The sequence below is a fragment of the Vidua chalybeata genome, chromosome 3 (genome assembly GCF_026979565.1).
Source record: "Vidua chalybeata isolate OUT-0048 chromosome 3, bVidCha1 merged haplotype, whole genome shotgun sequence".
NCBI lineage: Eukaryota > Metazoa > Chordata > Aves > Passeriformes > Viduidae > Vidua > Vidua chalybeata.
In genome coordinates this window covers 33,121,745-33,146,746 of record NC_071532.1, presented here as the reverse complement: position 1 = coordinate 33,146,746, position 25,002 = coordinate 33,121,745, and the positions used below count along the sequence as shown (strand labels likewise).

Here is a 25,002-nt window from a genome sequence, read left to right as displayed (position 1 = left end):
TGGAGGAGACTGAGGAGAGACCTCACTGCAGTCACAACTTCCTTGTGAGGGGGAGAAGAGGGGCAGGCACTGATCTCTTCACTCTGGTGACCCATTACAGGACCTGAGAGAACAGCCTGAAGCTGAATCGGGGGAGATTTAGGTTGGATATTAGGAAAAGGTTTTTTACCCAGAGAGTGGGTGGAACAGGCTCCCCAGGGCAGTGGTCATAGCACCAAGCCTGACAGAGTCCAAGAAGCATTTGGACAATGCTCTCAGGCACATGGTGTGACTACTGAGGATGGTCCTGTGCAGGGCCAGGAGTTGGACTCAGTGATCCTTGTGGGTCCCTTCCAACACAGAAGATTCTGTGATATACTGAAGAAAATACTTTCCTAATCTCTGAATGTCTTTTCCTGAAATCTGGTGGTTTGTGACATTCCTTTATGGTTTCAGCATGGTCTTGCACATTCAGTCGTGAGACTGGATAATGTCCATGCCAGAGTCATGAAGGATCTGCAGATACATAACATTCTTGTTAATCTAACCAGAAGATGGATAGTAGGACTTGTGTGTGTTTGTTTGTTTGTTTGTCTTAAACCTGTTCTTCCAAAGGTATTAAGGAGCAGTCAGCATCTGTATTCCTCATGTTCTGGTTCCCAGCAGCTCTGTTACCTCCTTATGGTAGGAGAGAGAGTGTGGTTGTTCTGGTGGGATGCTGCTGGGCCCTAAAGGGCAAGCTTTTGATGCGCTTACTGAGGGTCCTGGCATGGAGCTCCACATTCCACAGCTGTGTGCACTGCTCTGGTCAAAGCTCTGTTTCTCCAGTGAAAAAGCAGCTCCTTTGTCTCCTGCTGCCCTCCATGTCCCTATTCTGTCATGTCTTGCTGTCCCCAGCGGTTTCTGATGCCCCAGGCCTATGGTGCACACAGTGACAGCAGTAGCAGGGCCCTGAGGGTGCTACAGGCAGTGCAGTTACTTATTACTCTATGTGTTCATGTTCCTCCCTTTTTTCTTTAAAACTGGGAATTATCAAACAATAAGCTTTGGTTTAAAAACTAATTCAAATCACCATTGCTCAAGTGCTACAAAGAAACATAGGGCAAAGTTATGCAATGATACTCACACCCTTCCCTGCTTAGAAATCCTACCAGAAACCAAGAGCTGACCATTGTGGTGTGCATCAACCTTTACTCTGTTATCAGCAGTCTGCTATTAGGGGAATTCATGCCTCATCCTTCCCCTTCCGAGAATCCAGAGAGCAAACCATCACAAATACATTACAGGTCAGGGTCTGAAACCACAGCCTCCGCTCTCCGCCAAGGACCAGCTGAGTATTGTGGGGTGGCTGAGTTAGTTTGATTTTGCCTGAATAGGTGTAGTTTGTACTAACATCATGCCAGAACTTGACACTGAATGGCCCATTATTTTTTCCCTTCTGTTGTTATGAAATTGTCTTAATGTTTCAATGGAGTATTTCCATAAACTTCTTTGTTTTCCAGGTGCCTCTGACTATAAAAATCAGGGTTCATTCATGTCGAGGTAGCATTAGTTTTACTGTTTCAGGGTAAGCAGTGCTAGTAGGTAAGTGTGGTGGTGGTGTGTACAAGTCAGCTTGTACTGAGTAAAGCTGGTGTAATAAGCTGAGCTCAGTATTTTATGCATAGCTCCTTACCTGATACCATTTTATGGGTACCAGCCCTGAATCAGAAACCATTTCTCTAAGCATCATAATCACAGGGTTGTTGTCTTATGTTCTATTCTGTTCATTTCTGTTTCTTTTCAGGGAAGGATCATGTTTGCAGATTTATTGGCTGTGGAAGAAATGAAAAGTTTAATTATGTGGTCATGCAGCTTCAGGTGAGTTCTGTCCTTCACCTCTCCTGTCTGTCCAATAGAGATGGCATCACTGGGAAGGATTTACACTGAGAGAATAAGGCCAAGCACTAGTGTAAAGACTTGGTTGTACAAAGAAAGAGGGTGTAATGGAAGACAATGAGAAGGGCTGGTGTTGCTCTTGATATCCCTTGGGATGGCTCCAGTCATCAAGATGTGCTAAAATATTTCATAGCTCTGCTTTTCTGTTTAAGATGGCTTTCTGTCAATTTTCTGGGGAAAGCACTCAATTCAGAATGCTCACAGGAGCAACCCACAGCATTGTGGAGCAGCGGCAGCTCTTTGAAATACCTCCTGCTGAGGTGTGATGCAGCATTCAAAATATGTCTTGTATCAGAGCTCAGAGTGAGCTGTGGTGTCACAGCAGCAGCACAGTTTCTCTGTGAAAGGCCATAATCTCTGGTTTCCCTGTCTCTCCCAAGCTCAGCAGTAACTCAACTTCTGCTGTTCCACAGCAGTGTTTACTCCTGTTTGAACACTGCTGATACCAAGTTAATAAGGGCAAATACTTGGGTAGCTACCACGTGGTGACTGCACTGCTACGCAGTAGGTGAAGTAAAACAGGTACCAGCAGATCCCAGTACTTCTTTAAAATAAACTTCTGATTCTTTTGTAGTTCTGCTTTGCAAGACAGTTGTATAAAACCAGTAAACTCCTGGTGCTTGGGTTTGCCTTTTATGTGTTGTTGGCATCCCAACTGCTGTTATGGATAGAAAAAAATCCCTTAGCTCTCTAAACAACCCTGGGTACTGCTGCTGCTGCAGTGTGAGTATGAACTCCAGGGGTAGCCTGGAGCTCATGGAAGAATAAGGCTTCTACCCTCCCAATCCTGTCCTTACCAAGCCTGATAAAAGAGACTTTATCTTGGAAAGAAATTTCTCTGCAGGGGTTTTCTTAGTTTCTAGTTTGTTCTTGACTATGTAACTGAGCTTGTAGAGTAGGCAGAGCTAAAAATAATTTCATTATTTGCAGATGAAGACGTTGATACACAAGACATTAGTTAGTTCTGCACCATCACTCTTCAGGCTAAAATTCTCCTTCAACTTCAAGACCTGCTGAGACATGGTTTACATGTCCCTCTGACTGTTGTGTACTGCAATTCTCCTTTTCTCTTCAGTCACCAGGGCTGAGGCTTCCTCTCTCAAGCTGTGCAACTCATTGCATCTGCACTGTTCCATAATCAACCTGACAGGGTTTATTTGGAAAATAATGCTCATTTTGTGTCTTTTCCTGGCACCACTGGGAGCTGGGGAAACTTATAGCACATTTCAGCGTGCAGCCCTGAAAAAAATGAGCCTTTCCATGTTACAATTGGATAAGAGAGCTGATGTGCAAGGAACAGCTTTACAGTGGAAAGCAAGATCTGCTGTCAGTTCAGTAACTTGGATGTTTCTGAACAGCAATGACAAAACTGTGCTGCCTCTAGTAAAGTGTCACAGAAATTCAAGAGGATAAGCACTAAAGAGGTGGTTTAGTTTGATTTTGTTCATGTTAAGGAGCAAACTTGGGTGGACTGCTGTGGCTTGGCTGTATCTATGAGTGGGCCTGTGTCAGTGTGATTCTTCAAGGGTCCAGAGCCTGAAGTGAAACACGGCTCAAAACAATTTGAGAGACTTGTCATATGGTACATGAGCAAGCTGGCATCTTTATGTCTGTACATGACCTGAGAGCTGGAAATAAGTGGATGAAGAGATGGCATTTGGAGAGCAGTTTCTGTTTTTGCCTCAACTGTTTGGAATTTTTTGTATATTTGCTGTTGGGAATTTTGCTTGAATTCATATGGACTTGTATTATAAGCATATGTCTTCTAGATATGTCTTTACAGAAGCAGAATCAAGAGATTCTAAAGCACAGTAATGAACAGAATGTCCCTATAGCTTTTGTTCCTCGTGAATGTTCTCTGAAACAGCAGGCTCTTGTTCCTAATGTTTTTAATGAGTTGGTAAATGCATTAGTTCTGTGGGTTAGAAGAGCACTCTGCCATGGAATACCATGATTTTAGTAGCTTCTCTTTACAAAGCTAAAGAGGTATAGACAAAACTGAGATGACAGACATCAAATAACAATGGGATTTTTCTTGCATTTACTCTGTCCTTTTTTTCTTTTTCTTTCCTAAATTGTCTTGATTTTCATGCATAGCTGGTAGCCCTTTTGTTTTTCCTCAGAAATTTAATTAACTGGAGGTAAAATAGCAATTTGTTTTGATAAGTATTAAGTCAGTGGAAAAATCTTTCCCTCCTGCTTTTGGGTATGATTCTTTTGATAGACAACTTTCCCCATTGTGGTGTTGCCACAACAATGCTGGCTTGAGCTTGAACTAGACAATGTGTGCTAGGAAGTTTCTGATAAAACTGCAGCATCATTACCTGCTTATCGAATTTGTACTGCTTTAATCTTTAGAAGGCTCAGAGAGCAGTCAGAGGTTGTTTTAAAATCAGCTTCTGTATGGCCTGGGTTTAACAGTAAGGACATGCTGGTCTCTACAGTCTGAGGCACTGCTGTCCATGCTGTACTTAATGTACAAATAGTGACCAACTGACTTCCCAAGACAACAATCTGGTATCTCCTTATCAGCAAATGCATCACTTAAAAACTAAAATGATCTACTGGAAGATCTTACACAAGAAATAAAACAGACATGATGTGAGCTCCTCTCTGAGCAGCGTGTCTGCTGTTTTGGGGTTGTTAGAACTCACAGCTGTGAAAGGCTCTGCTTGCCTGTGATGGTTTAAGTGTTCTATTGACTGTTTCAGGGCCGAAATCTTGCAGATCTCAGAAGGAGTCAGCCTCGAGGGACTTTCACACTGAGCACAACGCTGCGATTGGGCAAACAGATTCTGGAGTCAATAGAAGCCATTCACTCTGTGGGATTCCTGCATCGCGACATCAAGCCTGTATGTTGTTTTGGAAATTTTCCTTTTGGTTTTATGTCTGTCTATTCTGCTTGAGTCAATAAAGACAGTCTGAGTATGGGCAGGTCTCAACAGATACATTTAGGCTTCCTTGCACACTCCCACTGTCTGACATGTTTGGTATTTTCTATAGGTACAGAATAGTAATCTAGTGTTGTCCTTCCTTGAAGTGCATAGCAAACCAGCTTTTATTGGCAGAGGCTGCTCCATGGTGGGTTGGTAGCTGTCAGTCATACTTACAGCAGTCAAGATACCATGATGAAGCAGTGGTTCTGAATGGTCCTTTGGAGTCCAACCAATTATCACTGTAAAAGTTGTTCAGAAAGGAAGTCTTGTTCTGTGACACATCACTTGAATAAATGTTAATTCATGTATTTGACTTAGCTAAATCATGCTCTTAATCCTGTATATGTGACAGTTTCCAGTGTCAGAAGCACAGTCACATTGTTGGTCATCTGCCTAGGAAAAGCACAGTAATTCCAAGTCTCATTGTAGAAGCCAGTCTTCTTCCTACAGCTCTTTACTACTTGACCTGAATACTTGCTGCTGTGCCATACCTGTGACCAACTTCTTTCTAGCAAACTCATTTGCTCCTTTTAAAATCAGGTGCTTTTGGCTGACTGGATTCAGTTGAAAACCAGTCACTGATGTGATTGGCCACAAATCCTTTAGCAGCCACCATTATGGTAAAGGATAGAACTTTAGGATTGAGGTCAAAAAAAGGAGCTGCTTTGTTTGCTTATTATTGGTTTATTTACTAAGAACCAAGCCTGATGTTTTCTATTTGCCTCAATTTTCAGATAGATCTAGTCAATGCAATGCAGTAAATAGAGATCCTGGGAGGTAGGGCAGAATAATTCACGCTAGCAGTTGAACCATGAACAGAAGCATTTGTCTACAAGAACTCCAGCCTGTTATGCAAGTCATGGAGTTCTCACTGCAGAACTAGTGGTGTTAAATGTAGCTCTTTCTCAGAGCAGCAGAAATTTAGCTAAGCTATTGTGAATTTTAGCAATTTTGAGACTCCATAGTCTCTCATCTGCAAAGTTAACTTCTTGTCAAGGCAGTGATTCTCTAATTATGATGTTTAAGGTGCATCTTAAAATTAATCTCTTTGACTTGTTTCCACTAGAGGCATGTGGAGCTACATGATGAAATTTTGCTAACAAATGGCCACTCTTACCCAAGCTGCTGGCATCAATTTGACTTTTCTTTCCTTCTTTGTCCAGTCCAACTTTGCCATGGGCCGCTTACCTTCAACATACAGGAAGTGCTACATGTTAGACTTTGGTCTGGCCCGTCAGTACACCAACACTACTGGGGAAGTTCGACCAGTAAGTACATTTCAAGCAGTATTTTTCCATTTCTGCAGCTGATTAGGAATGGAAAGGTTTTGTGGTTCTGTTTGTTTTGTTGTTGTTGTGCGTGGTCGTTATATTGCACTGCATTTTCTGCAAGGTGAGAAGCAGCAAGTGACTTCAGCTGAGTTGGGGATCTAAGAAGGGATGATAGAGTTTGTCTTAAAGATGTGTGGCTTTTTTTTTTTTTTTTTCTTTTATTAATCATGTTTTCCACAGGCTTGCAATACTTACTGAGTACAATATAGACTAACAAAGAGTGTGAGCCCAATGCTGGCCATGTAACTTCTGTAGCCCCAGGGGACTGGTCTAGTTCAATTCTCTGTGGTCTGGGGAAACAGGTTTGTGTATTCTTAAAGCTTTTTGTGAAAAAGTGTGCTAGAAGATAGAGGCTTACTCGATCTCTGGGGCTGAGCTTACTGTGAGCTGCAGCCTGTAATGCTGTTCTCACCCTTCCTGGCTTTGATTTTGTGTCTACTGCCTCTGTCCAGATTTCCTAGCAGGGATATTTCAATGTGCCTGCCTGGAGGGGAGGTAAGGGCAGGGGGCATGACTTGTGCCATGTAATATGGGTTTTATCTTCAGTTCTTTTACCAGCATGGTGTTATCTGGGGTCACTCATAATGATGTGTAAAGCTTCAGATATTCTAGGATCTGTCAGAGAATTCCTAGATTTATTTCAGGACACAGTGCAAGCAGAGAGTGCTCCTACAATATCTCTGTTTATCATTCTAGGCTTGCAGCTTTGGATCTGCACACTTTTTCCACCTGCAAGATAATTTTTGTTCTGGAAAATGGTGATAATGTGCCAGCTAAATAGAGAGACTCAGTAGTTCAGGGTATGTTTGGGGAGTGGGAAGAAAGCAAAGTGAGCAGATTTTGTGTCTTTAGTAGACTAATATAGCTGGGGAGTTTTTCTTTTTTTTTTTTTTTTTTTTTTCCCTTCTTTCATAAGTTTTTTTCAGTTTTCTTTTTCCCTGTAGTTAGGAGCAGCTCCAAAGGTTGTGCCTGCCTCTTATTCTTAGAAAGACACACATTACATACTACTGGACTTCCTTGTCAATTGTTTTTAGTTTGGGCATAATCCTTCTCCATATTGCCCTTCACAAAATATAGTCCCATTCCCTTCTTCTTTCTGGAGTCAGAATTCAAGTCCATTACAGCTTAACACTGTATTGTTTGTTTTCTGCAAAATTTCTTCATTTCTTAATGAAATAATTCTTTATGTCTGTATTTTAAGTCCCATTATTTGAACACTGTTCTTTCTTAACAATTAAAGAAATTAATTTTTCCAAATGTTTTTTCTTGTGAATCCTCTATTTGTTCCTTTCTTACCATAATTTAAAATTACTTCACTTTTAGTTTGCTCCCAGGTTCTGTTTTTAGAAACAGGTCTACATCCAGCCTTTTCCAGGGAAAAGATTTTTCAGCTGTGTCTTGCAAGATGTGTCCTGCTTGTATTGGTGTGGGTGAGGGGGGCTTTGTCAGAGTGCAGGACTCCGAGAAGGTTTGTCTTCATTCTGCTCAGCCTGGTGGTTCATTGCTTGCTTGCCACAGATGGGTCTCATAGAAGGATGACTGACATATGATCTGTTCCTAAAAACATACATGCCATCCCCAGAGGGGTGGGAGTGTGCTTTCCTGAAAGTGGTGAAAAGTCTCCATTCATTTCGAATATAGGAGGATCATACAGGGTGAAGTCTCATATACCTAATGCACCTATTCTCCCACACCACACTTAAGGGGGTCAGGCTTTTTGACAGAAATGATACAGCAAAAAAACACATAAATATTCACTTCAGTGCCTTTTAACATTATGCAATAGTCACTGGGCTCTTTAGTGCTTTTGTGTCCCTGCTGCCTGACACCACTTTGAGTCCCACTTATCAGGCCAAGGCATTTGTCTGGAGAAGCACAGAGTGATTGCTGCCCAAGTAATGAACTGAGGATTTGGAAGGAGATGGAAGTGAAGGGTGGTATGAAGGCAAGAGAAATGAGACATTTTGTGGTGTTTTCGTGTTTGGTTTTTTTTAATAAGAACTTTATCACTTGTTTCACTGAAGAGATTATTTCAAGACAGTAAGGTAAATTCTTTTTTCTCCATTCTTTTTCCACTCGTTTATCCATGGAGAATAAATTTTTCAGTTTTATAACATAACCATCCTGAGCCTAGTATTTCTGTGGTTTGGTTCTGAGGTGCAATACACAAGATAGGTGAGGGAAGGGGCTCACTCCCTTTTTTTTGGAAGCATGTCTGGATTTTGCTTTCAGTCATATTCAATTTGTCAACAGAAGTTTTATGCTCACATAGGTTCTCTGTAGTTTCCTACAGTTTCAGAAGAATTGTCATACTTTATGAATAATACCATAAAAGTATCAGTTGTTTTCATATCCTCTGAAATTCACAGTCACAATCTTACTATCACCTTTTCAGAAAAACTTTGAATGACTTTCTAGTAATACCGATAATAAGACAGGTCTTTAGGATGCTGTGGATTTGTTGGGTTTTGGGGTTTTTTTAAACTTACCTCTTGCCTCTTACTTTCTAGAGACTGATTAAAACTATGAAGTGGGATCATTTCAAGGGCTGTCCCAGCAGCTTTTACGTAGGGAGCTGTTACTCTCCTGAGCCTCTGATGAGTGTTATGGATTTGATCTCTATGTCTCTACAGAGGATGGCTATTTGACAGTTCAGCTTGATAGATCAGCATTTGTGAAGTTATGGCCCACTTGACATAAGTAAGTCCAGATTTATTCTCAATCTGAATTTATCCTGTGCTTCTAGGAAAACAAAACAGATCTCCCTTGTGTGGGATGCTAATATTAGCACAAATGCTAGTCCTTGGAGAAAAGCTATTGTGGCACAGATTTGCTGTCACAGGAATGGTCTCCCCCCTCTACTACTTGCCCATTGCCACATGTTACAAAGTCTGCTGGGCAACGATCTGCAGGAACTTTCATTGCTCTATAAGGACAGAAGATGGCTGGGACCAGAAGGTGTGTAAGGAAGCATCAGCAACCTTTCTTCCCTCTGTTGACAATCAGGGTAGCTCAGCTGTTCTCAACAGTCTCATTTTTTGATATTTCTTTGTGGGTTGTAGAAGTCAGGCTTTGATAGTTACTCCTTTGGACAGGCAGAGCAGATGTGCATTGGTCATGTAGCCATGTGGTGTCTGTGCTGTGCTGGGAGCTGCTTAGGGCCTGGCTGAAGGCTCTTACTTTGGCTACCAGCAGCATTTCTGGCATTTGCATCACAGCCAACATCCTGGCTAAGCAAGGGGGACTCTGGCTATTACAAAAAACAGGACAGACTGCTAGTGGACAAAAAAAAAGTATTTTCAGTATGTTTTGTTTTCAAACACTTGCAAGGACAAGTTTCTGAACAAGGAACAGCAAGGCAGCTTGCCAGGACTGCTAGAGGAGTTGCTGATTTCTTGCTGCCCTCCCTGCCTCTCTAAGCCATACTCTCTCCTGTTTAAAAGGTGGCAAATTCTGGTTAGGATCTGTCATCTGTATTCAGCAAGGTATGTTTGACCTGAAATTTTTAATGTCTCAAGGGGGTACTGTCAGTGATAAATTCACAAAGTATTCCTGGTTCATTAAGCTTAGTAACATCTTTTGGAGCTCAAGACTTACATTTTCTGACAAAAAGACAGAGAAAAAATTACTTAGTCACAGTAAGCAGGGCCTTCTGCAGGGCTCTGAGTCTCACAACATCCCTTTTGTAGGGAATGTATCTCAACTGTGCACAGCTATAAAGCTTAAAAGAGAGAGATTTCAATGTGCCTGCTCCCATTCTTGCCTGTGGCTTAAATACATGGTGTTTGTGGTATTCTGCTGTCAAGCGAGGAACTCCTATAGGAGAGGAAGGTTTTGAACCTGAAACATCCAAACTCTGTGTGAGTGATCTAATGCTGGAGAGAAGAATCACACACAGATTCACAGAATGGGTAAGTTGGAAGGGACCACAGTGGGGCATCTGATCCAGCCTTCCTGCTCAAACAAAGTCATCCCAGAGTACATGGCACAGGATTGCATCCAGATGGTTCTTGACTATCCCCAGTGAGGGAGACTCCACAACCTCTCTGGGCAATCTGTCCCAGTGCTCGGGCACTACACAGGGAAGTTCTTCCTAATGTTCAGGTGGAGCTTCCTGAGCCTCAGTTCCTGTCCCATTGTCCCATTGCCTCTTGACCCATGGCCTGGCCCCGCTGAGCAGAGACTGGTCCATGCTCTGGCCCCTCCCTGCAGGCACTGACAGACATTGATGAGGTTCCTCTCAGTGTCTCTTCTCCAGGCTGAGCAGGCCCAGCTCCCCCAGCCTCTCCTCAGAACTGAGGTGCTCCAGTCCCTTCATCATCTTTGTCACCCTCTGCTGGACCCACTCCAGGAGCTCCATGTGTCTGTTGTGCTGAGGATCCCAGAACTGGACATGGCATTCCAGACTGGCCTCACCAGGGCTGAGTAGAGAGGCAGGATCACCTCCCTTGACCTGCTGGAAGTACTCTTCTTACTGCATCCCAGGATACCATTGGCCTTCTTGGCAATAGGGGCACTGCTGGTTCATGGACATCCTGTTGTCCACCAAGTTCCCCAGGAAACTGTTTCTCTTCAGTGTTGTCCTTCCCTTATGACTACAAACCTCCATTGCTTGTTTTTTCTGGTTCTGCTCAATGCTCACAAGAAAACTCCTGGATTGCTTCACCCTGCCATGTTGTCTTTGCAATATGTAGATGCAGGAGCAGTAGATGTAGGAGTAATCCAAGCCCCATGTGAGTACCAGGGTTGCAATTGCAAGGCTTCCTTCAGTTTTCTAAAGAAGGTTTAATCTGTTTTTAAGTCTTGATCAGGCAGTCAGTAGCAGGTGGTTACAACTAATTATGCTACCTGTACTGATCACTTACCCATCAATAGTGACTGTCCCATCCCCTGCTCCAAGAAAAGCTTCATACATTCAAGCCATTCCTGTGAAAATGCACCTCCTTGCCTTCCCTGTCCATTTTTCCATTCATTGCATCACTCAAGCCATGCAAGCAGTCCCACCAAGTCTCTATCATCCCAGTGAGACCATAGATTTGCAATGGCACTTAGAGCACTAATTGCTCCTGTTTGTTACACACATGTAGGAGGTTTTGGACAGGCACTCAAGGTGAGCCCTCTGTTGTGCTGCTTCCCCAAGAGAGATGTGGAAGCTTCTATCATCCTCTCCTGGGGCACCTCCTCACAGTCTCTGTTCTTCTATTTCTCTTCACATTACAGTTATCCTGTCCTGCTGTACCTGCTTTTAGTCCTCCTCACCGATTAGCAAGATGAGATGAGATCTTTGCAAAGATGCTCTTGCCACTGTGTCAAAAGGGTCCCTTCTTCCACTAACAGTTCTTTTTCCTCAAAGAGAAGGGGACCTTTGGTCATAGAAGCCAAAGCCACATCTTTGACAGCTTGGTGTTGACTTGCACAATGCAAGCTTCGCTCTGGCAGGATTTAGGAGAGCAACCAGAGCCCCATGCCTTGAGGTCTGTAGTCACTCTTAGAATATTCAAGGTCACTGCTTGAAAACCAGGCGCTTGTGGTATTCCCATGAATGAGCTGCAAGTGTTAATAGTCAGATGACCACACAAACTTGGCAATCTGTCCTTATTATCCCATATCCAGGTTCCAAACAAGCCACAAAGCTCTTGAGACATCAAGTTAGGTCAGTAGATGGGGACTTTTATTTCCTGCAGGAAGGAATCCTCAGTGACCATCGCTCACCTTTGCTTCCCTGTTCGGACATTTGATTGAAGCTCAGGTATCTCCCCTGATACCTCCTCCTTTGTTCCTCCTCACCAGTTCCCAGGATACTTAATCTATTCTGCACCTGCAGATCTGCATGTGGGGCAGCAGCCTCTCTTCTGCTGCCAGCTTTCCTTTCTCTTGGGAATATCTGTCTGTTATTCCTTTGAGCATTACCGCTAGCTGTCCTTTTTTCCTTGCATCGCAGGGTTCTTGATTTTCCCTTCCAGAGGCTCTGTGAAGATTCTGTTGATCTTGTTCATGTGGGGAACCAGGCCCTGTGGCCCATCACCACCATTACTACAGGCCCAGTGAGGCACACAGTTCCTGGGCAAAGTTCCTGGGCTCCCTCACACCCTTGCTTTGTTAAGTGCTGTCACAGCTGCTACAGCTCTGTTAGTTATCAGTTTACTCTGCTGCTTATAAATGCCATAAAGAGAGGGGGAAAATTAAATCAAAATTTTAATGCTTTTCATTACAAAGTTTTTGTTAAACATTAAGAACTATCCTCACAGTTAAACTTGTAAAGGAAATGATGATCTGAAATTGGCTTATTTCAAAATTCCTTGTTTATTGCCTCTTTAAAGGACAGCTATAGTTGACACCACTCAAATGAGAGAGAAACATGTTTTGCAGTGCAATTTCTTTTAGTGTGGACCTTTTGAGAGGCTAGTGTTTTTGAAAACTCAGCTGTACTGTATGGACTATCTTGTCCTTGCCTATATGCACAAATGCTGCAGAGAAAACTGTTGGTGATGTGCTACTTTCCTTTAGAAAAGCTGTGTAGACTTTTTCAAATTAGAAAGGTAGCTATCCCAGCTAGTTACGTTTCTGCTGATTTTGTTCTTTAGAAGAGTGTCAAATTTTCACTCTCGTGTGTGGGGCCTGAACCATCATTATGCCTTTTAAAAATTAGTATTGCACGTGCCAGATGAAACAGAATGCATCTGCCCAGCTCCCTGTGACCTACCTGTAGGATATCCAGAAGCATCTCCTTGAGGACTGGAGACAGGTTACCTGAGATGAATAGAGTCAGTGATGCAATTGTTATGGTCCATATGGAATAGGATGATGAAAACTACACCACCTTTTTAGTGCCTTTGTACAAATCTAGATGAGGTAACAGTCGGTGATGCATAGGACACCACCCGTCCAGTTTCAAAGAAGGTATTGCAGATCTAAGCAGTATTCAGAAGACACTAATGACAAACTTGTGTGAAATGGGATTGAAAAAATTGTAATTATAACATGCACAAGAAGGTGAATGAAAGGAATTTTATTAAAGTCTGTAAAATACTAATTAGTAAGTGCTTGCAGTTGCAGGGGATCCTCTTCTGAGAAACTAGTCCAGTTTTTTCTTCCCAATTTTCTCCCCTTCCCTTATTCCCTCCCACCCAAAAAGTCTATTTTGTGAAGAATCCCAAGACCTTTCATAACAAATTTGATGTTACAGGATGCAGTGATCTCTTTTAAGGATTTAACTATTATTTCCCCTAGATGCAATCTCTGCTGTGGTTCAGATAGAGACACGAGCAGTTTTATTCACCATGACATCCTGGTTGTACAACCCACCTTTGCCATGCAGCAGTATCAGTAGTCAGTGCTAAGACAACAGAACTAAGCAACTGGGGAATGAACTGAGAAAATTTTGGGTTCTTTAAATATGTAGAATTCTCTTCTTTAGAATGTGCACAAGTCAAATTTTTCATCTTGGATTAATTTTTATAGCAGAGAGCTGGACTAGCGGAATCTGTTTGATATGGAGAGCTAAGGCTGAGAAGAAAATGTGAACTTGAAGGGAGAAATGAACATAAACATGGTTATGCAGATGATGAGCATATGCTTGTGTAATGGAGGTGTTCTGAGTCATGAGTCTGTGCTAATGTAGGTCAGGTTTTGGACAAGAACTCCTTGTTTGTTGCTGGGCTCTGCCTGTTTTGTCACGTGCAGTACAGAAAGTATTGTGCCTTTCCACTGTCTGTGCTGCTCTGACTCCAGAAACACATTCCCTGTGGCTCCACAAATATTAATTGCAAGCGTTCAAGGGTTTAGCAGCTTGATCTTAATTATTTATTTGAAAATAGAGGCTATGTTTTTCCTGAAGCCTCTCTCCCATTGCAGGATGTGACAGTAAACTGTTCTGCTCAGCAAGCATTTTATTTTAGCTTAGTCAGCTGCAGCCCATTGATTAGATCTCGATCTCCTTGTGGCTCAGACTGCACTGCAGTAGTTTGCAGTGCCTTGCTGGAGAGACTGCACATGCACGAGGGCGGCTCTGGGAGTCAGTGGGCACAGGGATGATGGTGTAGGCAGGACAGTGCAGAAGAGCGTGAGGAAGGCTGAAGAAATGTGTCAGCTAATTGAGAAAAAGGTATTTATTTTCCAAATGTCTGTGCATAGTGTTAAAAATAAACTTTGCTGCAGTGAGCAAGATATTAGAAGAGGAGATGATGGCATGTTTTTCTACTAAGTAGTTTTCCCCCCACTGGAAAATAAGCTATAAAATAACACAGAGGACAGGAACTTCTACATTCTAATACCCCAGATATTCAGATAGAGAAGCCCAGTAGCTTTATACTTGATTTGTACTTGAGATACATGTAAATCTGTAGTATTATGTAAGAAATGAACATTTTGGAGTAGAATAACAGATTTGTGGAGCTGTATTACTATATTAGCTTGGGTGGGAACATAATTTTTGTTTCAAACTTTGTATTGTAAAAAGGTAATCACAGGAAAGGCTGAAAAACACAGCACAGTCACATTTGTTCAGAGATGAGGGAAAGGAAAAAGAATGGACCTAGGTCTTAAAAACACTGCACATTTAATATATAATAGAAATGTAATTTCACTGGAAATGCAATTTGTTATAAAACAAATTGTCACAAAAATGTCATTATGGTTCTCATTGTTACTTTAATTGCTGGAGTAGCAAATTTGGACTTGAGAAGTGAGATTATGTTCTGATTTAAAATGCCACAGTTACAGAAATCCAAAGCTGTTGAAATTAAATGTATGGAAAGCAGACTAGGTGATGGATTTGAAACTCTCTTAGCAAGCAGGCAATCTGGTATCTTGCTACATATGGCTGTTTCTCTGCTTTCCTCACCGTAAATCCCACGGTCAACGAGGGTGACCTCAGGTCATCTGCATCAGGTTGTTGTTGGTTTTATTTTACACAGCAGCCGCTAAAGGCTTGAGGAAAAAGGAAGGACAGCTCAGGCTCAAATTTTATGTATACCTGCAGGGGACTGAGATCCCATTTTCCATCTCTGAGTGCTTTTACTACCAAGCTGCAGGGGGGTATACATTACATCTGAATGTATATTACATCTGAATGTATATTTCCTTCTGGTTGATGCTATTCCACTTGAAGTTCTGATTATTCTTCCCACTGGAAAATGGAGGGACGAGTATAAAACTCTTACTGTGGCTGGTGATGAGGGAGCAGAGGCTTTGCTCCCTAGGTGAGTGAATGTTGGATTTGAGTTGGATTGCAGGTCAAATCTCCCCTCAGTCAGGTAAGTGCATTTGCTGCCAGGTCATACACTTCCTCCCTCTTGGTAAAAATTATTCATGTATTCCATGCAAAAGGTATCGTTTCCAACCTGTATGTTTTTAACTTGCATCTCAAAGCACCCTGTGGCTTAGGGATGAGAGTGTACTCTGGAAGGAGGGAGATGGGGTTTACATGTGGGGAGGTTTGAACTTCAGTGTGCTGCATCTCAGTGATTGCCACAGCTGCCTTTTGTCTTCTTCCTTTTGATAGAAAATAATCATCATCTCCATCTGGTTCCAGGAAAGCATTTTGTGCTCTAAATCCCAAAGGAGATGTGACTCCAGAACATTTCCATTTCAGTGGTTCCCTTGTTCTGTTTCAGTGGATGAAGAACTTATCTTTCTTACTTAGCACTCTGTTCTTTCTGTGGGGATATTCTGTGCTGCTTTTTGCCTTATGGGACCTTGCATGTAAGAAACAAGTGCAGCTCTGAGGCTAAAGCTCTCTTGTTAAAAATCATTATAACTGAATAATAGGATTATAACTGAAATAAGCTTTTGACTAAAAAAAAAACTTGTTCTTTGTTTTTACTCTGAGAAAGACATTCTCATCTTCAGCACAAATTTAGGTGCTGGAATCATGTGATGCATGCTATTTTAAAAGACAAAATACCTTGGTCTTTAATGATACTAAATTAATGGAAAGTTTTGAACTCTCCTAAAGTAAAGTAGCAGCAATGGCATTTTAACTCACCTGCTTTGAGTCTTTTGATTTGGAAAGAATAGCAGGAGACTTAAATAGCCTTCTCAAAACTAAATTTCATGCAATATTTATGAAATTCTTAGGATTTGCACGTTTTTAGGAAAGGGGAATAGTGAGACTCAAATAAGAAACTCCATTTTGTGGATTGCTTTTGATTACTTGATTTCTGTTGGAATAAGTGTCTCTCAGTCAAGGTCTTTCCTCAGGTCACTGAATTGAGTTTTAAGGTTATATTATATAATATTAATTTTTACCTCTGATGAGGATGTCCCTCAGATTTCTCTACTGTGCCATTCACAGATACAATGACTGCTCATGTGACCTAAAAGCAGCACTGAGTTTCATCCTGCTCTCTCCCAAACCACCATTCTGCATCCCCCCACGGACAGTGGAGCACGGCAGCAGTCACCAGGGAAAGGGAACATGCCTGAAGTTGGCAGCTGTGAAGCCTGTAAAGTTGGCAAGCCACTGTTTGTATGGAGATTGATTGTGAGAAAGCAAGGTAGTGGTTGCAGAAAAGAACCAAATATCTTGGGTGAGAACCCGTAACAATTCAAATAGGAAAGGGGACATTGCTGATGATTTTTAGACCTTATGTGCTAATGTTAGAACTTGCTCTGGATGAAAAGGGCAAGAGATGAGGGAGCAAATCCCCTTGTGGGTTATTAGATCAGTTTGGTTAGGGGAGGAAGGGAGGAGTATACATCAGATAATTGTAGGAAGGAAAACCACAGTAGAAGTGTACAAGTGACCTGTGGTAAGGCTGTCTGCATGGCTGCTCTCAGCTTTGTTTTTCCAGTTCTTTGCTGTGATATGCAGGCAGGGGAAGGTTTTCCCTAGAGGGCCCCCCTCTCACCACTTACAGAGCACTCACAAATCACACAGGCTCACAAAAGCCTTCGTGTCTAAATGAAACTGAGCACAGGATGGGCCAACAGCCCTGGGAAGGGTGATGGGAGATGGCAACAGCTAAACAAGACACAGGTTTCTGTTGGGATACAATATTGAATGTTTTTTTAATTCATTTCTGTTTAATTTTTTTTCTCATTTTGTTGGTTTTTTTTATCATGTTTTTCTTTGGGTTTCTCTCTGTTTTACAGTTCTTTTGGGCTCTTCTTTTGAGGCTGTGTTTGATGCGTTGGCTTCCCATCCGCTGCTCGTAACCATCTCTGCTATGAGTTGTGAGTGAGCCATCACCATGCTTCTGGGTTTTCATTTTGGTTTGTGCTTTTGTTATATATGGAAGTCCAAATTACACCTGGTTTTCTTTTTTTCCCTTATGATAAGTTTGTTTTTCAGCAGGATCGTGGCAGCTACCTAAACGTGATGCAAAAGCCTAGAACACTTGGGATTCTCTCTGAGGGCTGGCAGATGTTTGGGTGGTGCCAGACTGATTTTGTCAATTCTGTGGTTTCAGAGACAAGGGGAAGGGAATTTTCTCATCTTACTTTTCTGTCTCCAGCTTCCTCTATTCATTTCTGACTCCCTGTGGGCATAAAATATGATGCAGTCATTAATGATTCTACAAAATGCTGCTGTTTAAATTAAAAAGTCAAAATGCATATAAGAGGTGTGGATTTTGTCCTCACCAGAAGAGGTGAAGAAGCATATCTCTACATCTCCTTTCACTTTTTCTTCTTACCACAACCTTTCAACACAACTCATTTCTATCTAAAATATATCTCCAAATGCTTTCCATGATCTGTGGCATCTTCTTTCTCATTACCACCTTCTCTTCAAACTGTGCTAACTTTTTTTTTTCATGTTCTTACTGCTGAAAGTCCTTTTCCTGGCTCCAGGGGAGATGGGTTAATATCCTAGATGACAGCAGGCCTGCCAGGGGCAAAGGTTGTGCATCTCATGAGGTGTCTGCACAGGCTTCCAGAAAGCTGGGGAAGAACCAATGGTCATGGTCATGAGAGTACCACAGTCACAAGAAACAGAAGGAGGAAAGTATTGGCATCCAAATACAAGTTTTTAGGAAGGCAGCTGGAAACCAGGATGTTCAAAATATCCAGTTTCCTTTTGCCAGTGAGGCAGAAGGAATAATTTTAATCTCTATGGATGAACATGGTGTGAGGAGCAGAGATTCACATTAATGAGAAAATATGAGCACTCCTCAAATAAAAGGGGAGCGTGCAGGAAAGATCGACTTCATATGAATAATGAGGGAGACACTGTTGGCACTTGAAATACAAATGTTCCTGAGTGTTTAATCTGGAAAATGATGGGTGTATAAGAGCACAGTTTGGAAAATGCATCCACTTCATACAGGATTTTGTTACCTAGTTCTGTCTCTGTCTGTGAGGTGGTCTACATTGCTAATGCAGTGAAAGGAACACAGAGTATAGGTTTTGCTCTGTGGTAGTGATCTAACACATTCTCCCAAGCTGAAACTCATTTTAAACCAAGCTTCTAACACAATGCAGCACTGTGTAGTAAGATACTTCAGATTTGTGGTACACACAATATCAGTGAAAGAAGAGATACTCTTTATAACATTTTTTATAGTAATACTGATGTGTAAAAAAAGAATCACCTATGGTTTAAAATTGAATTTCAACTTGCTAGCTTATTATATATTCATAATTTTGGGGATTCAAATCAGTTGGATTATATATTACTCCATAGTCTGAAGCTCCTAACTGTTGCAATTTCAATTCCATCTCAACTGTGGACTGGTGTGAACAAAAAGGAGGCTTTATCCAGGCTCTTTTCCACTGCTGGCCAGTGCAGTGGTGGGATGTAGTTTTTTAACTGGAAGAAATGAAGTGTGTAAAGAAATCATCTGGAAAATTAATGTTTATGAATTCAGAAGAAAAGTCAATAATAGTTGGGTCTGCAGCATGTGCTACTACAAATGTTCAGGGAGGAATTATTTGTTTGAATGGAAAACAAGGCATCTCCACAGCCTGGGAAATACTTGATTGTAGTGACAATTCCTTGTGACTGTCAGGGCAGGCAAATATGGTTAAAAGAGGAGCAAAAGAGACTATTACACAGGTAGCATCTGCCTGTTTTTTTCAAAGGACTCTAAAGGTCCTGTCAAAGCAACTGCAAGGTCTTGCTCAATTGCAGTACTCTCCCTTCCCTGAGGTCCCATGTGAGAGAGGAGTGGAGGGAAAGCCCTCTGGGTTCAGGTGTGGGACTGCTGGGGAGCAGCAGGTCATGTTGGCTGTGGGACAGATGCAAGGTTAAAGGCCTGAACCAAAAGCTGGGTTTTGCTTTGCTTCTGAGAGAGGAGAGGTTTGCTACCAGTGCTTGCAAACTCCTTGGCACTGGTTTCAGAACAGAGCTAATTAAAGACTGCATAGATAGCCTGTCTGCCAGAAATAGTAAGTATTGATCTAAAACAATTTTTAGAGACATTGCTGACATACTGAAGCCAGCACACGTGGTACTTGGTTCAGTACTTGCATGGACTGCAAAAATGGAATAATTTTTGTTCTGAAAACTTTACAGGTTGCATGTTAGAATTGTTCACAATACACCCTTATGGTTCATGAAAAGTATCCAAACACACTATCTTCCATTCACAATGGAAAAGAGGAATATCTTCTTTTTTTTTTTTGAATGTGTAGAGCAAATTTATGATAATGGCTGTATTCCAGTGGGCCAGTATTCTGCTTTTCAGGAACTCATATCAGTGAATTCTGTGGAATTCTGAAAAATATTTTGCAGTCGTTTGTCAGTGGGAATCCTGAATTGCATAGTTCTGAGATGAGGTACATGATCACAAATATAATATCTCTACTATTACTTGCTGCCAAATAAGTATCTTATAGCTCAAGCTAGTGTACTGCAAGATTAAATGCTGGGTTAAGTGCATGTGGTATGCATATGGGTTCTCTTTGGGGAGTATTTGATTAGCATAAAAGAGTTGTAACATAGACTTGCAGCTTTTTTTTTTTTTTTTTTTTGCTTAGAGTCTTTATAACTTAAGAGCTGCATTGTACACTGTACAGGTGTGTGTATGATACATGGTGTCAGTGAACTTGTTAAACAAATATTTGAATTTTTATTCTTTCTGCGAATATTGAAATTCAGAGCAACTTCCCTGTACCCAAAAGGAAGCAACTGAATTGTACATATTTAAAGTCACAAAAAGGTGCCCTAGAATAAAAGTACAGAGTTTTAGGCCTAGTTCTGGAAGTACAGGCACAGCTGAAAGAACAAACCTGAATCCACTGACCTCTGTGGGACAAGTTACTGAACTAACTTGTTATTAATATACTCAATTTTCTGCTGGAGTAGGAACTTCATTTTGAATATGTTTAGTTCTTTGCCCAAGCTTAGCCTTATGATGAAAGAAGTCTGGGCCTGAACCTGGTTTACCACAAGAATTTTGAAACCACTGCTAAGTCTTGTTAACTCTGGTGCTTCTAGTTCAACTAAGAGAATTTGGTGCATGTCATTATTTAAATGCAAGTTTTTTCAGAGTGCCATCTGCATTAAGTGAACTCACATGGTCTAATGTTCTTGTGGAGGCAGCAGTAGAAAGAGTTGGAACAGTTGCTCAGCCCCCAAAGCAGAGAAAGCCTCCAGACAGGACAAATAAGTCACAGGAGGATTGCCTTTCCACACCCACTGTATCAAGCCTTTAATTCCCAAGGACATGAAAAAGAGAACCAGGGAAAGAGAAAATAAAGATAGGATATACTGGGAAGAATTTGGAAAAAAGCAGGGACTCTGAAAGTCAGAGGTTCATGATTTGTTGAAGTCTTACAGAAGATGCTTACAGCAGTGTCAGCAAACATTTGTGGTCATCTGTCAGTGTAGGCGATCCTCATTTCCATCCTGATCAGGCCATCTTCGGGCTCTGCTTTATTAGCTCATGTTACTCATGACTCAGTTTTGCACTTCTTTACTAGCTTTTCCCTTGACCTGGAGTTTAAAAAGGAAAATCTGACCCTGGCTAATGTTCTTATCTCTATGCCTGGACTGTTGCTATTCTAACATAGCACTGTAACCACCTTGCCTTCTCTGTAGAGTGAGCTTTCCTAGATATGCAGAATCGGAGAACACTCTCTGTGTAGCTGCTAGAGCACAAGAAGGCACTAAGAGCCTTGTATTCCTTGGATGCATACAAAGTAGCAATTTAGACAAGAAGTTCTCAGGAGTTGGCTGCACAGGGGATTCAGCCACCCACTCTGTTTCTGAGATATTTCTCTTGCCTCCCTCCAGCCTCGCAATGTTGCTGGTTTCCGAGGAACTGTCCGCTATGCCTCCGTGAATGCACACAAAAACAGGGTGAGTATTTTGGAGTTATAAGGAGTTACCAGTAGGATAATTCCCCCTCAGAAAGCTGTTTTCAGGAGCAAAGGAGCAAGAGGTGTGAGTTCTGGTTTGTTATCTACAGAAGTTTGTATATCAGATTTCCATTAGATAGTTAAGGCTGTTGACTGTAATATCAAAATTATGCTTCACTTATTGAGTCCTCTATAGTTGCCAAACTTCAAAATTGTAATTATTGCATTACCAGACACTTTTTGAGGGCAAAAGTAAACCACACTGAAGGAGAAATCTGGTTAAGTTCCAGGCTGCTTGCTGTTGGTTTCTAGCAGAATTTGGCCAGGAATTACCAAGTGCCAGGTCCCCAAATCCATTCTTGATCTGTAATTTTTAATATCAACATTAATTTTTAATATTAACATTAATTTTTAATATTAACATTAATCATACCATCAGGAGAAGAGCCACCTGGTGAAAGCTAGGGTTTTTTTTCCTGAAAAGAACCATTATTTACATAGTGTCTGGCCTGTTTCATTATAAATGCTTCTAGAAGGCTCAGTTAACATTCTTCTCAAAACACTCCTCTCTCCTATTTCAGTAGTGTTCCTTTGCAGACAGTAAACAGTAAATTTGGACAATACTCTCAGGCACAGGGTCTGATTCTTGAGGTGTCCTGCACAGGGCTAGGAGTTGGACTGAATGGTCCTGATGGGTCACTTCCAACTGAGCATCTTCTGTGGTTCTAAGTTCTGCATTTCTACTGCTAAGTGCCTGCCAGATGAAAACTGTCAGCCCTCCTGCATTGCCTTCAGGTTTCTGGCCTTACTTGGAATAAGATTGTAGGATTATTGGTGGCGTACAAAGAAATGTCAGGTTTTTTTAGGGAAGGAGCAAGTTGTTGTCTACAAAAGGTGGGGAGGGCAATTGAATGCCATCATGAATTCTTTCTGTTTCTTGAGAGACACAGAGAAACCTGAGGTATAATTTTTGCAAGAGCTGAGTAGGCCCAGCTGTAGCTGACATCAGCTGAATGTATATTTAGACACAAAAATTGCTGTATAATGCAGGCTATTTTGAGAAATCATATCCTAGACATTGGAAGTTGAGCACCAGAAATGAGTTCATGTGCTTTGACAATTTCAGCCTTTATCCCCATGTTTCCATTTCCCATTCACTAACCCAGGAGGAGAGTTGTATGTGGAAATGTTATAAATCTGTAAATTGTTGTGGTGCATGATGATGAGTCTTCTGCAAAAACCCTTGAGTAGATTCAAATTATATTTAGGCTTAAAAATAATAATAAAAAATGTATTGTATATACAATGTGGGGTTTTCTTAATCAAAGTTATTCCATGTCCCATTAGTAAATATGTATATTTAGCCTTTAATTTGGCTTTTTTAATCATTGACTGGGAGGTATGACTTCTCTTCCTGTCCTTTAAAATGAGGTAGCTCATCTGGAGAGTACACCTGGACCCCTCAGCCGGGTGGAACTTTGCTCCTCAGTCTTGGTCTCTCTTTTCTCCAGGAGATGGGCAGACATGATGATCTGTGGTCCCTCTTTTACATGTTGGTGGAGTTTGCCGTTGGTCAGCTTCCATGGAGAAAGATCAAAGATAAGGTAGGAAAACTGGTGTCTGTGCTTAAGAGAGGGTGCTATGTTTTAATTATTATGACTCTTTACTATTCCTCCTGCAACTCAGTGCAGCTTTTTTTCTGGAGTCAAGCCAGAATCTCATTTTTATCAGGTCTTGCTGCAAGATGCTAACCTGCTTTTGTGTGTTCTGATACACAGGGTGGGCTTCTCTTATTTGGAGTAATTAGACATTTTTAATGCATATTGTTAATTATATTAGATCAAGTGTTTTTTACTTTTTTCTTGCAAAGTAAAGAGTACAAGTGGAAAGACTGAGCTGTCCTTTTGACAAATAAAAAGAGCTTTTAGAAAGACAGGAGGGTAATGCTTTGCTGTGCCAAACAAGCCAAATAGGATTTAAAATTAGAAAGTTAAACAGAATAAAGCTAAGTGTTCATGTTGTCTTGGAAATACTTTGTGCTAAAGAATAAAATCCCTGGAAAGAAGTAAGTCACCTGTGCAGCAAGCTTCTGAGTTCAGATTCCCCTTTGACCTCTGCCTTCACTGCTCAATCTCCTTGTGCCTTGGACAGCAAACAGGAGAAGTAATAGACACTGTGCTGGGTCTAGAAAGAGTCTGTATTCCATGAATGATAAGTCTTTATAAATGTGAAGCAATGGAAGAGATTCTTGGCTCTGATTTTTTTTTGTTTCTTTGTATTGGGTTTTTTTTTCCAGGAGCAGGTCGGCATGATAAAAGAAAAGTATGAACACCGAATGCTGCTAAAACACATGCCTTCAGAGTTCCACCTCTTCCTGGATCACATTGCAAGCCTAGACTACTTCACCAAGCCAGACTATCAGGTGGGAGCCTATCTTTGTTACCCAGTGTGATGCATGGCACTCTAGATTGACATTTAGATTTTTTTTAACATTTCCATGAATGTGTTTATATCTGGTTGAGTATCGGCGATGGAGAGAGATGGGGAAGACTGACTGGTGATCAGAATCCAAATTTACTGTGCTTATATACATATGCTTATATACTATTCTAGGAAGGCTAGTTTTACTACAACGATTGGGTTAATCATCAGATAACAAACTTACACCTTTTGCAACATCTCTTGCTTGTAGAAGTTGATTCAGTCTTCTTTCCTGTCAGCCAGTCTTGAGTCAACCTTCAAAGCTCTGCTTATTCTTCCTAAAGCATCCTGATTATCAGATCTCTTATGATATAATCAGGTCTAAAGTGCTCTCTGTCTTGTGTGCCCCAATAGCTGAGGAATACCTTTCCTAGAACCAAGAGAAAGAGGCTGGACTCTACAGTTCTTCAAAACCTCAAAAACTCCTTCATCTCCTTCCACCACCCTGTCCAAAATAATCCTGAACTTCACATCAGATAGTTCCTCCCAAATAGCACAGTATTTTGGCTTTCATTAAGACACAAAAATTTTGAGGTACCCCAAATGTGAGACAATTTTGGCACAGCATGCCAAGGTCTAAGAGCCTATATTGACAGCTCAGTGGTGTACACCGACCCCTTTGATTTCTTGCAGACTTATATAGGCCTTGGCCATTATTATCTCTTTCTTTAATATTCATCTAACATAGGGTTTTTCCTCCCATTCAGTATTTGCTGTCAGCCTGTAAGTGAGTAATTCAGACCAACACAACGGAGCTGAAGCAACTTGATTCTGTGTTGCTTTTTTCTATCACGGTGGTTTTCTCTGAACATTAAAGACAGTAATGGAAACAACATTTTATTAGCAGATATGTGCAGTCTTATCTGAGTGCCTGGTCCTGTTGATAGTGCATCAAATGAGTGGGAAAGTGGTAGGAGGGTGTTCCAACAAACTCTCCAACAGAGCCTTTGTGGTTTAGCTATGTACATGTTGTAACATAGCAACCACACATTTAAAAAAAAATTAAAAGGAAAAGGCAAATACTTTCTGGATAGTGCAGTGGAAAAATAACATTTGCCACTAAGAGGGAGAGCTACAGAGGGGTGGAAGTGGAC

General features: G+C 41.3%; 1 protein-coding gene across 2 annotated transcripts in view; it reads left to right on the top strand.

Annotated features, from left to right (window-relative positions):
- TTBK1 (tau tubulin kinase 1) overlaps positions 1-25,002 on the top strand; it is a 103,847-nt gene that overhangs the window by 35,219 nt on the left and 43,626 nt on the right. For both annotated transcript variants that reach the window (XM_053938037.1, XM_053938038.1), the window contains exons 4-9: positions 1,766-1,839; positions 4,629-4,769; positions 6,017-6,121; positions 21,363-21,428; positions 22,939-23,031; positions 23,724-23,849. In XM_053938037.1, coding sequence (XP_053794012.1) covers positions 1,766-1,839; positions 4,629-4,769; positions 6,017-6,121; positions 21,363-21,428; positions 22,939-23,031; positions 23,724-23,849 — 605 coding nt within the window. The remainder of the gene's footprint in view (positions 1-1,765; positions 1,840-4,628; positions 4,770-6,016; positions 6,122-21,362; positions 21,429-22,938; positions 23,032-23,723; positions 23,850-25,002) is intronic.